At 37.8% G+C, this 13987-nt stretch overlaps 1 protein-coding gene across 1 annotated transcript in view; it reads right to left on the reverse strand.

Annotated features, from left to right (window-relative positions):
- LOC125230488 (facilitated trehalose transporter Tret1-like) overlaps positions 1-13987 on the reverse strand; it is a 39811-nt gene that overhangs the window by 13714 nt on the left and 12110 nt on the right. The window contains 3 exon segments of the mRNA XM_048135649.1: positions 4825-4926; positions 4929-4959; positions 9642-9837. Of these exon segments, the coding sequence (XP_047991606.1) occupies positions 4825-4926; positions 4929-4959; positions 9642-9837 (329 nt within the window).

Below are 13987 nucleotides of genomic sequence, written 5' to 3' on the forward strand. Positions count from 1 at the left end.
TACTTATATTTGCTCCGAGCTGAGACTGTCAACATCTCCAGTATCTCCTCAAGATGCCTTCCAGAGAGGTCAAGTTTTGTGTTTTGGTTGGTGGTTAGTTAAATTTATTTGCGTATTTGTTTTTATTGGCGGTGAGAGGGTGGTAACATTAATTGCATGAAAAATACGTAATACCTAAGTAGGTATAACGGGTTAGCTGATTGACTACTTAGCATGTTATTTGTTTGCGGATAAACAGACTAATTTTCAAGATTTTGAAATGATAAGAAAACAAAGTGTTATATGAACATTGCTTAACTTGAACTTTCAACAAAATTGAAACTAAAAATGAACGAGTTGTAAGTTTGCCGAGGAATTACCTATTGCGCAACGCGCTGACTTCATTCGCAGAATCAATGAAAGCTTCCACCTCATTTTACTTGCTTAAGGGCTTTATGGTTTTGTGTCTCGTATTCCATTGAAATTTTAGAATTCTTGCTGATGATGAGTGATGATTGGTGTCAATCTGTCAAGTTGTTTTGGTGTTTCCTGTCATTACTGCTTACTTTACCTATTACCATACTGCTAGGAGTATACATATATTTCAAACTCTGTGTACAAGAAATCATAATGGGCGGGAACCGAACGATGATGTAATTTGCCATTGTAGCCAAAGAACGCCATGCTTCTACCTTTGTCGACTAATGCCTGTAATATCCGGAGCGATGAGCGATCGCATCCATCCTTACAAACGAAATGTCGGCCTTAATTGTACTCAGTCACGAGACGAATCGTGTACCATAACTTAAATGACACAATTGTCATGTCAAAGAATAATTTTAATTATCGTAGCGTAATAGAAATCCTTAGATGACGGGTAGGTAATACCTATGTGATGTCATCATGGCACCACTGTCAATTACGATAATGTCGATAGGTAATAATAAAAGCCTGCTATAGACATGATCTTGATCTTGTGATTAATACTGTGCTAATAGAAAAAAAAACAGACAAAGGCCCATCGGAGTTAGAAGTGTTAGAAACCTTATTACTAGAAGTAGAAACCTTAAAGCTTGGATTAATATTATTTAAAACTAATAACATTGTTACATTTTGCCTTTAATAGGTAGAGTTTTCACCATTATCAATGTTTTCTATTCTCGTTCTCTGTGACCCCGTAATAATATCCGATTGAATCAAATAATTTCATTCAGGCTGTTTAAATTCCAGTACATAAGTAATTGAGTGCTCAAAACCACGACATAAGAATCTAATCTCTATCGCTCGTATTCAACATTCTGTCGTTTTCCAGTTTCCATGTCACAAAATCTAGCGCCCGAAATTTAAAAAATCGTCCTCTAGGGTAACTAAGGTACCTACTTAACTCTACAATAGGCTAGTTTCCTACTAGTCAAATCAGCTTCTTTTTATGAACTGTCAAAACGATTTGTTAGTATGGAATTACTATGCAATACCATAGATCAGTCTATGGCAATACTGAGGAGTGACGTCACGGTCAATTAATTTACTTTATATCTTTCGCTTTGACTTATGAAATAGAAATTATGTTTAAGAATATCTACTGTCCATATTTTTCTTCTAATTATGTGGTGCTTAATTTCGTGCACTGCATAAAATATTTTTCCCCTGACTAGCTCGGAAACACGTGTTTTGTCATTTAATACCAACGGGTAAAAACGCATTTTATCCACTAGTGGGTAAAGTAATTTGACCTTGAATAAAGTCAAATTAATTGCTTTAAAATTGATAAAAGTAGGTGAATCTAGTAATAAATATGATTTACCACCCGTGGAACTACTGGAAGTAGTGATAAACGCATTTTTTTCGTTGTAGTTTCCTCGCTATGGTGAGGGGAAAAGTTTTGTGTTACACTCGGGTGCAAATGTATTTTACTTCTCGTGTGTTAAAAAACTCGCAAGTTCAGGGTTCTATTCTCGAACCACTCGCTTCGCTCGTGGTTCAACTATAGAATCCTTTCACTTGCTCGTTTTTCAATTCCACACTCGGCGTTAAAATACAACTTTGCCCCCTTGTATAACAAATAACTATTATTTTAAGTGTAGGAAACTAGCCTATTGCTTACGCTTTGTAAAGGTATCGTAAGTAGCTAGCTCTCCCTATCGCTCTTCTTTGGCGCGACAGAGCCAGACTGCGTTTCGATCGCCACATAGCGTCAACGATTGTCACTTCGGGTAGGCAACGGCAACGCAAATCCTGTGTGCGTAGCCGAATTCCCAAACGCTTCACGATTCGTGAGCGTTTCGCGTTTCGTGTAGCGTTTGTGTATTCGGCTACGCATACGGTCCCGGTAGATAATCACGTGTTTCGGCGTTTCACCTTTCTTATGTCATCGAGAAAAGGCGAATGTGTAGTGTATTCTTGTAACTATGACTAGGAATATACACAATAATAGTGGTGCAATGGAAACGAGTTAATTCGGGAATAGGTAATTGTTGTTTTGTTTGCCAACACACTGACGTAATCCGTTCGGTTGATACGAGTCGGTACTTAACGATTTTTGCAGTGTCATCGTGAGATGGCGCGGCGGACCTTTTTTATAACCACAGTTATTATAGCACAGATGATGGTATACTTAAATAAGAAGCTGTCATACGAACTCATTAGTTTAGTTTGGAGTATTGCTACGCATAGCCTACCCATCTTTAGCTGCTTTAGCAACTATAATCCTATTGAAATACAAATATCGATCTAAGTAGCTGTAGGTCTTATCTCTGGGAAAACTGCATTTTTTCTTTGTTGTCCCTAAGTCGGACATACGAGTATGTATGATAATATGATATGGTATTGAAACTTTTATGATTTTAACAAATACATAGGTCATTGAATGACCGGATTTAATCTCAAATGCTTGTATCTAAATTATATGTATATTTAAAATCTACTACAATCTACTACTACTTAACTCTTCCAATTCTTGAAATATTACAATAATACGATAAAAAGTTTCATTACCTACACAAGAAATAATTGGTGCCAATGATATTTCAACTAAATAACATGTATAATTTATAATAGCAGGTAATTATCACATAAAAAAAGTATTTTTTGTTGTTGATTTTTTCCTTAAACATTTTCTGCGTAAATCTTATACCTGTTTTCCTTAGGTGCATGAGTTCTAACTTCTACAGGTTTTATAAAGCGGTATTACATTATAATGAAAATTAATATAACGAGACACACAATATATAGTGATATGATATGAGTGTCATATTTATGCATTGAGAACAGGAAAGTCCCTAAAATTAGTAGAAATTTCCAGTCCACCTATTACACTTGTTGCTATCAACAGTCATCTCTTTGTCTGCATGTTTAAATTACTAGGTATTATTTTGATATATGACTTATCACACGATCACAGATTACCGGTTTCAATAGCATATAAAAAATATTGATTAAAAAAAACCACCTAGAATTTTTAAGATATTCGAAGATTTGTCTTATTTATCTGTTTTCGACGAATTTTTATTGTCTTATACCGTGTTTTTCCTAATAAGTAGGTAGTTAAAAAGTTTAACCTAGTTAGGACAAGCGAATACAATGAAAAAGTAGTTATACGAGTACTATTGCAAAATCACTTTATTAGAAGATAAATCTTCGTACTATTATCTCATAATTAATCTTAACAAACATTAGTAGCCAAATAATTACAAAGATAAATGAGATTACTGATAAGATTATCGGCTCTCTGGTACCGCAACTGTAATAGGGGAAGGTTGCGATCATTGGACCAGCGCTTTGATTGGACCACTTTAATATTTCAAAATCTAATCGTGCTAGATGGAATCCAGTAAGGTACAAGGTGATCTTAGGCCTCACCTTGGGCTACCCCGTAACCTCAGTCGCGCCTCGCTTCCCGGAAAGGAGTGACGCGTCCAAGTGTGTTTCGAGCGCTGTTGAAGTTAAATTACGCGAAGGAATAAATCACGAAAGTATAAGTACATCTGCAAACATCTCGACATCTGTCAAGAATTAAAACTTCTCAAACTAGTTTTATTTTTTGAAATAAAATCTATGAATTATAGAGCAGCGAATTTAAGTAGTTCAATGATAGCAACCTTCCCCTACGCTAGATAACAATAATCGTCTATTCTTATTGCATAATAGGTCTATATCTAATAAGGGATCAAACAAGTTTGTTGAAGTAAATAATAGGACATGATTTTGATTGTACCTAAGGCTTCATTTTAAGATCAGTCCAGTTAGTAACAACTTTTCGCCAATCTGACTAAATTGTCTGATCAAATCAGGCGCCACGGAACTGCAGACGTTAGACACCAATTTGACTTGCAGATTTCGACCACCGATTCTGACCGCACCGTTTTATATTTCCCGTTTTTATAAACTCTGTAGTCTGTTATACGAGAGGCATTGTTTTGCGTTGATGTCGTCATTCCCCATGTTTGAGTCTTGTTTCTGATCTTTAAGTTGAAAGACAGTGGATGTCCCGGCCCCGCGGCAAAGACTAAAACGACTGTGTATCTAGGTGGTACTCTTTTGTTTATGTTGCTAGGAAGATAGGTTTTATGTTAATGCATACCGATTTGATGACCTCGCCTATCCTGAACTTGGAGTCTCGTTTTTGAGTTTTGAGTTGAAAGACTAGGGCACTGAGTTGAAAGATACTCTTTTATTTATGTTGCGAAGAACATAGTTTTGTGTTGATGCTTATCTTATCCACGAGCCTACATCCTCGTCTACCCTGAACTTGGAGTTTCGTTTCTGAATTGAAAGACGAGGGCACTGAGTTAAAACATTCTTTTATTTATGTTGCCAAGTGCATATAGTCTTTATGTTGTTGCTTACCGATCCACGATCCCATATCGTCGTCTATCCTCATGTTGGAGGTCTCGTTTCTGAGCTGCGGGAGAGCGACGGCGGAGAAGCCGATGGGATGTCCCGCCCCGCGGCCAGCACTAAAACGGCGCATGTCACGAGGCACTGTAACAAAAAAAACTGTGAACTTGATGCCTTCTATGTTGAACGTGAAACAGCCGCTTTAATAATAATAAAATAAAAATGGAACGGCGTCTATACGTTCCAGGTCCCAGCTCATATAACCCCAGAAACCTTCAAATCAAGGGTGAACAGGCACCTTCTGAGCGAGCTTGTTCCATCGTAGGCCACGTCTTCGCCTCAGCTAGTCTGTGGCCATGAATAAGTCCGTGTAAAAAAAGGAATATACAAAAAATGTGTAGATAATGTAACGGAAGAGACGCGACAAGAAAATTATCACGTATGGTATAACTATGTTTATAAAAACTAACCGCCAACTTTTCAAGGACGGTTTTGTATTCATGGTATCGAAGGAGCAATTTTAATTAAGTACTTATGTGTCAAAATCGCGGAACTTTAAATCAGCGAATGGAATATTTTATTCCATTTCGTCACTACTTTAAAAAAAACTTGTATCTTCGTCTGTCAATGAAAAGAAAATTGTAGTAAGTATGTATGGAATGCATATAGACTTACTGCGTTTTAACTTTGAGGAGCAGCGTGAGATACGAGTTTTTTTCAAAGTAGTGACGATTTACAAAATGGAAACTTTATGAAACTTTTCCGACTTTTTTAAAACTTTCCGTTGCTTGCACAACTAACTTATTTAAATCTGTAGCAACCATATGAGAAAAGTAGCAACATCAAAGTTTCTTCAGTACTGCACGGAAATGGTAGGTAGGTCCTTAAAAATATACCTAAGTAGGTTCCTAATAGTATATTGTGCAACAGGGGAGGTAAGGGGGATTTTGTCGACGAGTGTTAATAACTCGCAACAGCCGCATCAGGCTGGAGAGAGTTATAGACACGAGTTTACAAAATCGTTACACACAATATTTTTCATCACATTTGAGAGGAAAACACAGAAAAAAAAATCATAAGGCAAAACCTTCAATGAATGGCGGTGTTGTACCTACTGCCCGTTGCTATGGCAACGCGGTCAAGCGCAAATCGAGATGGCTATCATAATCTACGTGAAATTTACAAAATAAATGTAAAACACACTGAAATAATTGTAAAACATAAATAAAATGCATTTTTCATACCGTATAATATTTTTTTATAGCTTAATAGTCAAATTTTAGTTGTGCAAAAAAAATCCTTGGCTGATTGAAACATCCTTTGCCTGAAGTATTGTACGGATTGTATTAATTTTTAAAACTAAATCCATTACTCCCTTGGGTTCTTCAGTACACGTAGACGCAATGAGACCTTTTAACAGCAAATGTGATGAAAAATAAATAAATAAGCTCAAAATGTGTTACTGATATAAGCTTAAAATGCCTTTTGTCACTTTCTCCTTGATAAACTTGCTAAGCTGGTTTAGTGACTATTAAAAGTTGCCATGATCCATGCTTGAATAGGTATTGCGACATATTTTGCAATATGTGTAGGTAACTAACCTATGTAATGTACGAGTTAGCAAAATATTCGACATTGAAATTTTTCTTGGTTTTCTGTGTCAGCTTTGTATGTAACTATACAATACATATTAGTGGGAACTTGGGAAGAGACACGACTGTAGTAAAAATTTATGACGAAAATTTCAGCAAATAAGGTTAGTGAAAATACAAAAAATTACTTAATTTACATATCAAAACATATTCAAATTAGAGTAGGTAGGTACCTATACGAACACTGTAGGTAGACACCGAGTCGTGGGTTTATTTACTTATTGCAGAATAGAGGAAAACCTTTCGATATACCTAGATATAGCGTAATTATTCTCTGGTCACATGTATTGTATACACAGCTGTCGTATATCTTTGTTAGCGAGACACGAGGAAGCAATCTAGTTAATTGGGATCAAATGGTGTTTGCCAACTGAGACGTCTTGTGTGCTTAGCCGTTCCCATTGACACGGGTTAAGACAGACACTGATGGTGTGGTGGAAAAGTGTGAAGATATTTAATCAAGAGCGTTTTGCACCTTGTGCACCTTGCACCTAGGTTGACATGTAAAGTAAGGGTTGCCTTTTTAATCCCCGACGCAAAACGGCGGGGTGTTATAAGTTTGACGTGTCTCTCTGTCTGTCTGTCTGTCTGTTTGTGTGTGTGTCTGTCTGTGGGTGGCATCGTAGCTCACGAAGGGATGAACCGATTTAGATTTAGTTTTTTTGTTTGAAAGCTGAATTAGTCGGGAGTGTTCTTAGCCATGCCATGTTTCATGAAAATCGGTCCAACTATGTCGCGGTCGGGGGTTTTATCATTTTTTTTTAATACATTGCATGATAGAAGTCAGACTTACGTTTTCTAATTGTTATGGTCTAATATCCTAAATACCTATGGCCACCAAGAAGGGTATAGAAAGGTGTCGCGTCTAATTCTAAATGTCCATCATATTAATTTATTTTATTTTGACAAATCAAAACAGAATAAATAGTTTCTTCATTTAGATTCTCTACATAGAAGAGAAGGCAGAACTTAAATTCGCAATTGACCTTACAAATAAAATACTTAAGTATATATGTAATTGTTTGTAAACAATAACCAGTTGATCACAATTTGTTACAATTAAGGAGTTGAGTCACAATTTGTTACAATTAAGGCTAACGTTCAACAGGAATTATAATGGGATTTAAGAGACGATATAAGGTTTCACGTATCAGATTCTGTCACTGGCAAATTTCCGGTGCCCGGTGATGCTTCTTATCAGAATTAAATGATAAATTTAATAGTCTGAAGGAATTGGTTAAACAAAAAATGTCGTCGAGAATACATTCTACAGATGACTCGTAAATCGACAAGCATCCTATGCATCCTATCTAATATTTTTATGAGCCTAAATTATATTGATTCCTTGATTGAAGGAGGTGCAAGTAGCCACTTAGTTATGGTTGTTCGTTACAATTGAGATGATTGGTACAAGTAGCTGGCACGGAGTGAAACGTAGATTTTTATGATTTATTCCATACCTATCTAATAATACGCTTGGACCTAGACAATGCAATACATCACACGTAGTCTCTGGGAGGCGTATCAATTGAAGAATTTCAATGCTACCAAACTTGTTTCGAACAGGGTAACTTCTGAAAAGTCCTTTACTATGAGGATTATAGGGGGTAAACAGGCTGGTAAGCGCCCGCCCTCCTAAAATATACGATTTATAGACACCGTGTGTCTATAGGACGCTCCACGGGTTAATTCACACTTTAATTTTCAGCTAAACCCACGTTCGTCTGATAATAAAATTGAACGAATTTTAAAAATAAAAATAGCGGAGAAAAAAATAGTACGAGGAGTAATTTATCGAAAATTTCTCCTTCAGCGTACTTGGTACTGGTACATCTATACAATATGTCAGCTGGTCGCTTAGACAAATGGTCAATCGTCTACGGTCCCGTAGCATATCATAGTTTTATTGTCTACGCAGCCAGGTGCCGTAGCCGAATGGCATTTCTGCGACGCGAAACGAAAACGAAACGCCGCGAAACTGAAAGGTAGTCTGGCTCTGTCGCGCCAATACGCACGAGCGATAGAGATAGATATCTACGAGCGTTTCGTTTCGTGAGCGTTTGTGCCATTCGGCTACGTAGGGTACGTTGTTGGTAATCTTACAACTGGCAATTATGGATCGGGTATTCAGTTGGTATTTGAAGGATATTAAGAAAAAGTGATAGGTATTCTATAGCAATTATTAAAGAAAACAGGTATCCTACATACATATACATATAATCACGCCTGTATCCCATAAAGGGGTAGGCAGAGCACATGAACTACTGATTCAGGTCCACTCTTGGTAAAAAGGGGTTGAAAGAAATCCAAATTGTGACATTGCAGTGACAGGTTGCCAGCCTCTCGCCTACGCCACAATTTAACCCATATCCCACAGTCGGCTTCTACGACATCCACGGGAAGAAAGGGGGTGGTGATTTTCTTAACCCGTCACCACACGGGGATATCCTATAAAAGAAATAATTATTTTTTAATAGCTCTCGGAGAAAATGGCTGCGTACCATTGTTTGATAATGCGAGCAATAAAAACGTGACGGAAGTTTATAGGTTTTCTAATGGCTTCCCTTTGCTTTTTCCGTCGTGCATTTTTCTATTTAGCTCAGATAAAACGTTAAAATAGGTTTGAAATTATGCTAGGGCATGTTAACTAGGGCCTGTTGAACTAACGTACTACAAAATGATCCTACAAGAGTTCGGTTTTCTTTCTTTTCCGGTACGAAACACCACAGATTAAATATAAGAAGATTATACCATCCCATACGTTAAAATGCGACCGCCTAAAGACGTGCAGAAACAAGATGGCGCCACAATTTTTTTAGTGGCGCCATCTACAGTTTATAATAATAATCTAAGTACAAACATAATATGAGCAATCCCCGTTGAGTTTGTACATTTGGATCACGTCTCCGATTTTGATAAAAATTGGTAGGCTGATAGAGTCCATGATGCTGAGCAAGATCCACTAGGTTTCCCAAAATGTCCTATGTAGTTTGTATGAAACCACCAGATTTCTATACATTTTCGCTTTCTATACAGCATCATGGACTCTATCAGCCTACCAATCTTTGTCAAAATCGGAGACGTGATCCAAATGTACAAACTTAACGGGAATTGCTCATATACAGTATAATCTTCTTATATGTATTTAATTTATGGAAACACTGAAAATCTTACCTGGTTAAAGACTCCTCGATACGAAGAGAAGGTTTCTCCCTTAACATACGGCGGTAGAGTGGCAGTCGAGCTGATGCTGCGCAGGAAGCTCTGCAGAGCCTCGTACTCTTCAGACTTCTCCGCCTCTTGGGTTTCTTTGGTCTTCGTGATTTTTGGCTTCTTGCCGGCACCGAGCATTGCTTCGTGGGCGCCATCGCTGTAAAAAAAAGAATTTAGTACTTTGATTTGTACAACAGATCGACACATTCATACGAAATTAAGTATGTGGGTCATTATTTTTAACCTCCGACGCAAAAACGACGGGGTGTTATAAGTTTGACGTGTCTGTCTGCATGTCTGTCTGTTTGTCTGTCTGTCTGTGTGTGTGTCTGTCTGTGGCATCGTAGCTCCCGAACGGATGAACCGATTTGGATTTCGTTTTTTTTTGTCTGAAAGCTGAGTAAGGGGGCGTCCATTAATCGCGTCATACTGCATAGGGGGGGGAGGGGGTCATGAAAAAATCACCAAATATCACCATGGGGGGTGGGGGGGTTAGGAACATATCACGTGTATTTTTTTGTTACTCTAACGTAAAGAAAAAAACATAATTATTTCTGAGCTGTTTTTATATCAACTTTTACAGTGAGAACTTGCGTTGTGCAGTGCAAAGAGAACAAAATAGAATAGAATATAATATAATTTATTTGTGAATACAGTCAAGATTACTTACACATTACAACACAAACAGAACGGAATGAAGTGCCACGAAATGGCCTCATCTCAGCGTGTTGCTGGTGACTTCCAGCGCTGATCTTCCGATGAGACCATCAAGTGAGAAAAAAACAGCTGTGTGCAGTCGGTTATTTTTAATTCTCAAAGATTTTTTTAGTTTGCCCTCATCACGTGTACCTACACGGACAGTCGGTTTGTAGACGGTCAACCTAATCATGGCACTGAAAAAAGACGGCAAATTTGACAAATGTAGAGCTCATCGGCCAACTGTCTTCAAAAAACGCGTGCCTTCCTAAACCTTGACGTTGGCGGAATCATAAACGAGCCATAACAATTAAAAACCGGCCTTCATCACAAGAAGAGCTTAAGCGCCTTCTGGCGCTAAGTCATTTTTGAAAATAAAATAATAATATTTTGAACAATTTATAAAAAACCGGCCAAGAGCGTGTATTTTGTGTCCGTACTTTTCTCAAAAACTACTTAACCTATCAAGTTCAAAACAATTTTCTTAGAAAGTCTTTATAAAGTTCTACTTTTGTGATTTTTTTCATATTTTTTAAACATATGGTTCAAAAGTTAGAGGGGGGGGACACTTTTTTTTTTCCTTTAGGAGCGATCATTTCCGAAAATATTAATATTAACAAAAAACGATTATAGTACCCTTATCCAACAATATATCACACGTTGGGTTGGAATGAAAAAAAAATCTGTCCCCACTTTACATGTAGGGGGGGTACCCTTACAAAACATTTTTTTCCACTTTTTATTTTACCACTTTGTTGGCGTGATTGATATACGTATTGGTGCCAAATTTCAGCTTTCTAGTGTTAACGGTCACTGAGATTATCCGCGGACGGACGGACGGACGGACGGACGGACGGACGGACGGACGGACGGACGGACGGACGGACGGACGGACGGACGGACGGACAGACAGACAGACATGGCGAAACTATAAGGGTTCCTAGTTGACTACGGAACCCTAAAAAGACGAAACAAAAATGAATGCACATGCAATATTCAAACGCACTCAACACTTTCAAAAGATTTGGTGACTCCTTGCAAGTTGCAGCCCCAGTGAGTGAAATTCGTAATTTGAGTTTTTTCTTTTAAGTCTAATTTAGGCTTGACTATATATTTCTAATAGGTTTTCTTATAATCTATACATTAAAGGCTTACCCCGGTAATGTTTTGAAAATTTTATGCTAATTAGTTTCGGAGATAAGGGAATGGTCATTTTTGCCTGTTTTCTTAAATTACTTGACTGAAAATTATTAAAAACATTTATATTTTTGAAATACGTATAAGGGCCATTTTTTTCAAAGTTGTCCACCCCACTTTTTTTGTAACATGGGTATTTTTTACGCGATTTATATTCAGAATCGCGAGGTCTTTTGATCGTGATAGGAGAAAAAATGTCCCAAGATTTCCATATTTTTTTTAGACCTTCCATTCCGTTACCGCCATCTTCTTCTCAGTCGTTCCCTCATGGCTGAGGATCGTGACCAACGGTGATTTCTCTCCACTTGACGCGGTCTAGGGCCATATGGACTGCCATCCGCATGGAACCACAAGCTTTCTTCACGGTCTCAGCCCACCTTAGCGGTATTCCACCCCTGGAGCGTCGGCCTTCGACTTTGCCGAGCATAATGTTCCTTTCGAGAGTGTGCTGTTTAGAACGCATGATATGCTCGAAGAACCTGAGTATTCTCTCCTGACAAATAGTTGAGAGCCGCTTGGTGATATTCAGTTCTCGCAGTATTGACTCGTTAGTTCTAAAAGCAGTCCATGGGATCCTGAGCATCCGTCTCCAGCACCACATCTCAAAAGCATCAATCTTTTACCGCCATACAAAATGTGTGAAAAACTGGTAACGGAATAGGGAAAAACCTTGGGACACTTTTTTACTCCTATTAGGATTGAAAGAGCTCGCGATTCTGAGTGGAAAACACATAAAAAAATCCAAATAAATAAAAAGTGGGGTGGACAACTTTGAAAAAACCGGCCAAGTGCGAGTCGGGCTCGCGCACAAAGGGTTCCGTAGCAGCAAATAAAAATTACAGTTAAATCAACCTATCTCAAAAACTATAAGAGATACTTTGATCAAACCAAAAATCGTTGAAAGAGTTAATTAGCATGCATCACCTCTATTTTTTTTAGAATTTTATACCCCGTAGTTATAAAAATAGAGGGGGGGGGGACATACTTTTTACGACTTTGAGAGCTGATATCTCAAAAACCGTTCACTTTAAGAAAAATGTTTTTTAGAAAACTTTATATCATTTTAAAAGACCTTTCCATTGATACCCCACACGGGTATGTACATCGAAAAAAAAATTTTCATCCCTCAGTTACATGTATGGGGGGCCCCACCCCCAATTCTTTTTTTTACTATTTAGTGTCATAATTTTGTAGCGGTTCATACAACACATATTCCCATCAAATTTCATCACTGTAGTACTTATAGTTTCCGAGTAAATCGGCTGTGACAGACGGACAGACGGACAGACGGACAGACGGACAGACGGACATGACGAAACTATAAGGGTTCCGTTTTTGCCATTTTGGCTACGGAACCCTAAAAAAATGGCCCCATTAACGCTCTTTCATTTGATATGTAACACGCTAAAAAACTATTTCAAAAAACTTTGATTTCTAATTTTCACTTTTACCCCCCAAAAGTGTATATAGTTGTTTTTTTTATTTTATTTAAATTACATGCCCGTCTTTGGGTCACAAGTTTACATATGTGTGCTAAACAAGTTAATCGGTTCAGTAATCAGTTCAGTGGTTTCCTCTTTGAGGTACGGAACCTTAAAAATGAGGGGGCGAAGGTTTAATTCTCATATAAAATTTGAATTTCGCGCCAAGATTTGGTTGATTCGTGGGTTGGAAAAAAGTCTATTTAAGTTGCCAAAAAATTACACGTCATATTGGCCGGGGGGGGGGGGGGGTCCTGAAAATATCACCAAAGATCACCATGGGGGAGGGGGGGGTCTAAAATAAGCCAAAAACGTATGACGCGATTAATGGACGCCCCCTAAGTCGGGAGTGTTCTTAGCCATATTTCATGAAAATCGGTCTACTATGTCGCTGTCGGGGTTTTTTTCAAAATTTTAATTTTGTGGTTATTCTTATTTTGTTTTTTGTCTCCAAAAAGTGTGATGAAGTGATTTGTATGAGGGATTTTTTATGCGCATTGTGTCATTGTGCTTTGTATCAGTGTAGCATTGTGCATCTACAGCTAGAAATCCATGCATGCAATGTTTTTATTTTGCCAAAAGACAAAACAATGAAAATAAGTTTAAACCAAATATCACGAAAGATACCTAGAAAGGGATTAATAAGTAACGAAAAACTAACACTGGTTTGTAAAGTGTCATAAACAAAACGTTTTGTGACGTTATAATATCTAAAAAAAAAACTAATTGAATTAAGTGCATTGTATGCCTTTGGGCACCTTTGGGGCTCCGCTATGGTCACGCATGCTTCCAAACGTCTGTACCTACCTAACTGGGCACCGCAATTCACTGCATTATGAACAACATTGGTGAATAAACCCAAGAGTCTGGGACAGTTACGTACATAAATATAGCCTTACATTTAACGTGTCTCTCCCCCGCATAAACCCGCAG

This window comes from Leguminivora glycinivorella, chromosome 10 (genome assembly GCF_023078275.1).
Source record: "Leguminivora glycinivorella isolate SPB_JAAS2020 chromosome 10, LegGlyc_1.1, whole genome shotgun sequence".
Taxonomy (NCBI): Eukaryota; Metazoa; Arthropoda; class Insecta; order Lepidoptera; family Tortricidae; genus Leguminivora; species Leguminivora glycinivorella.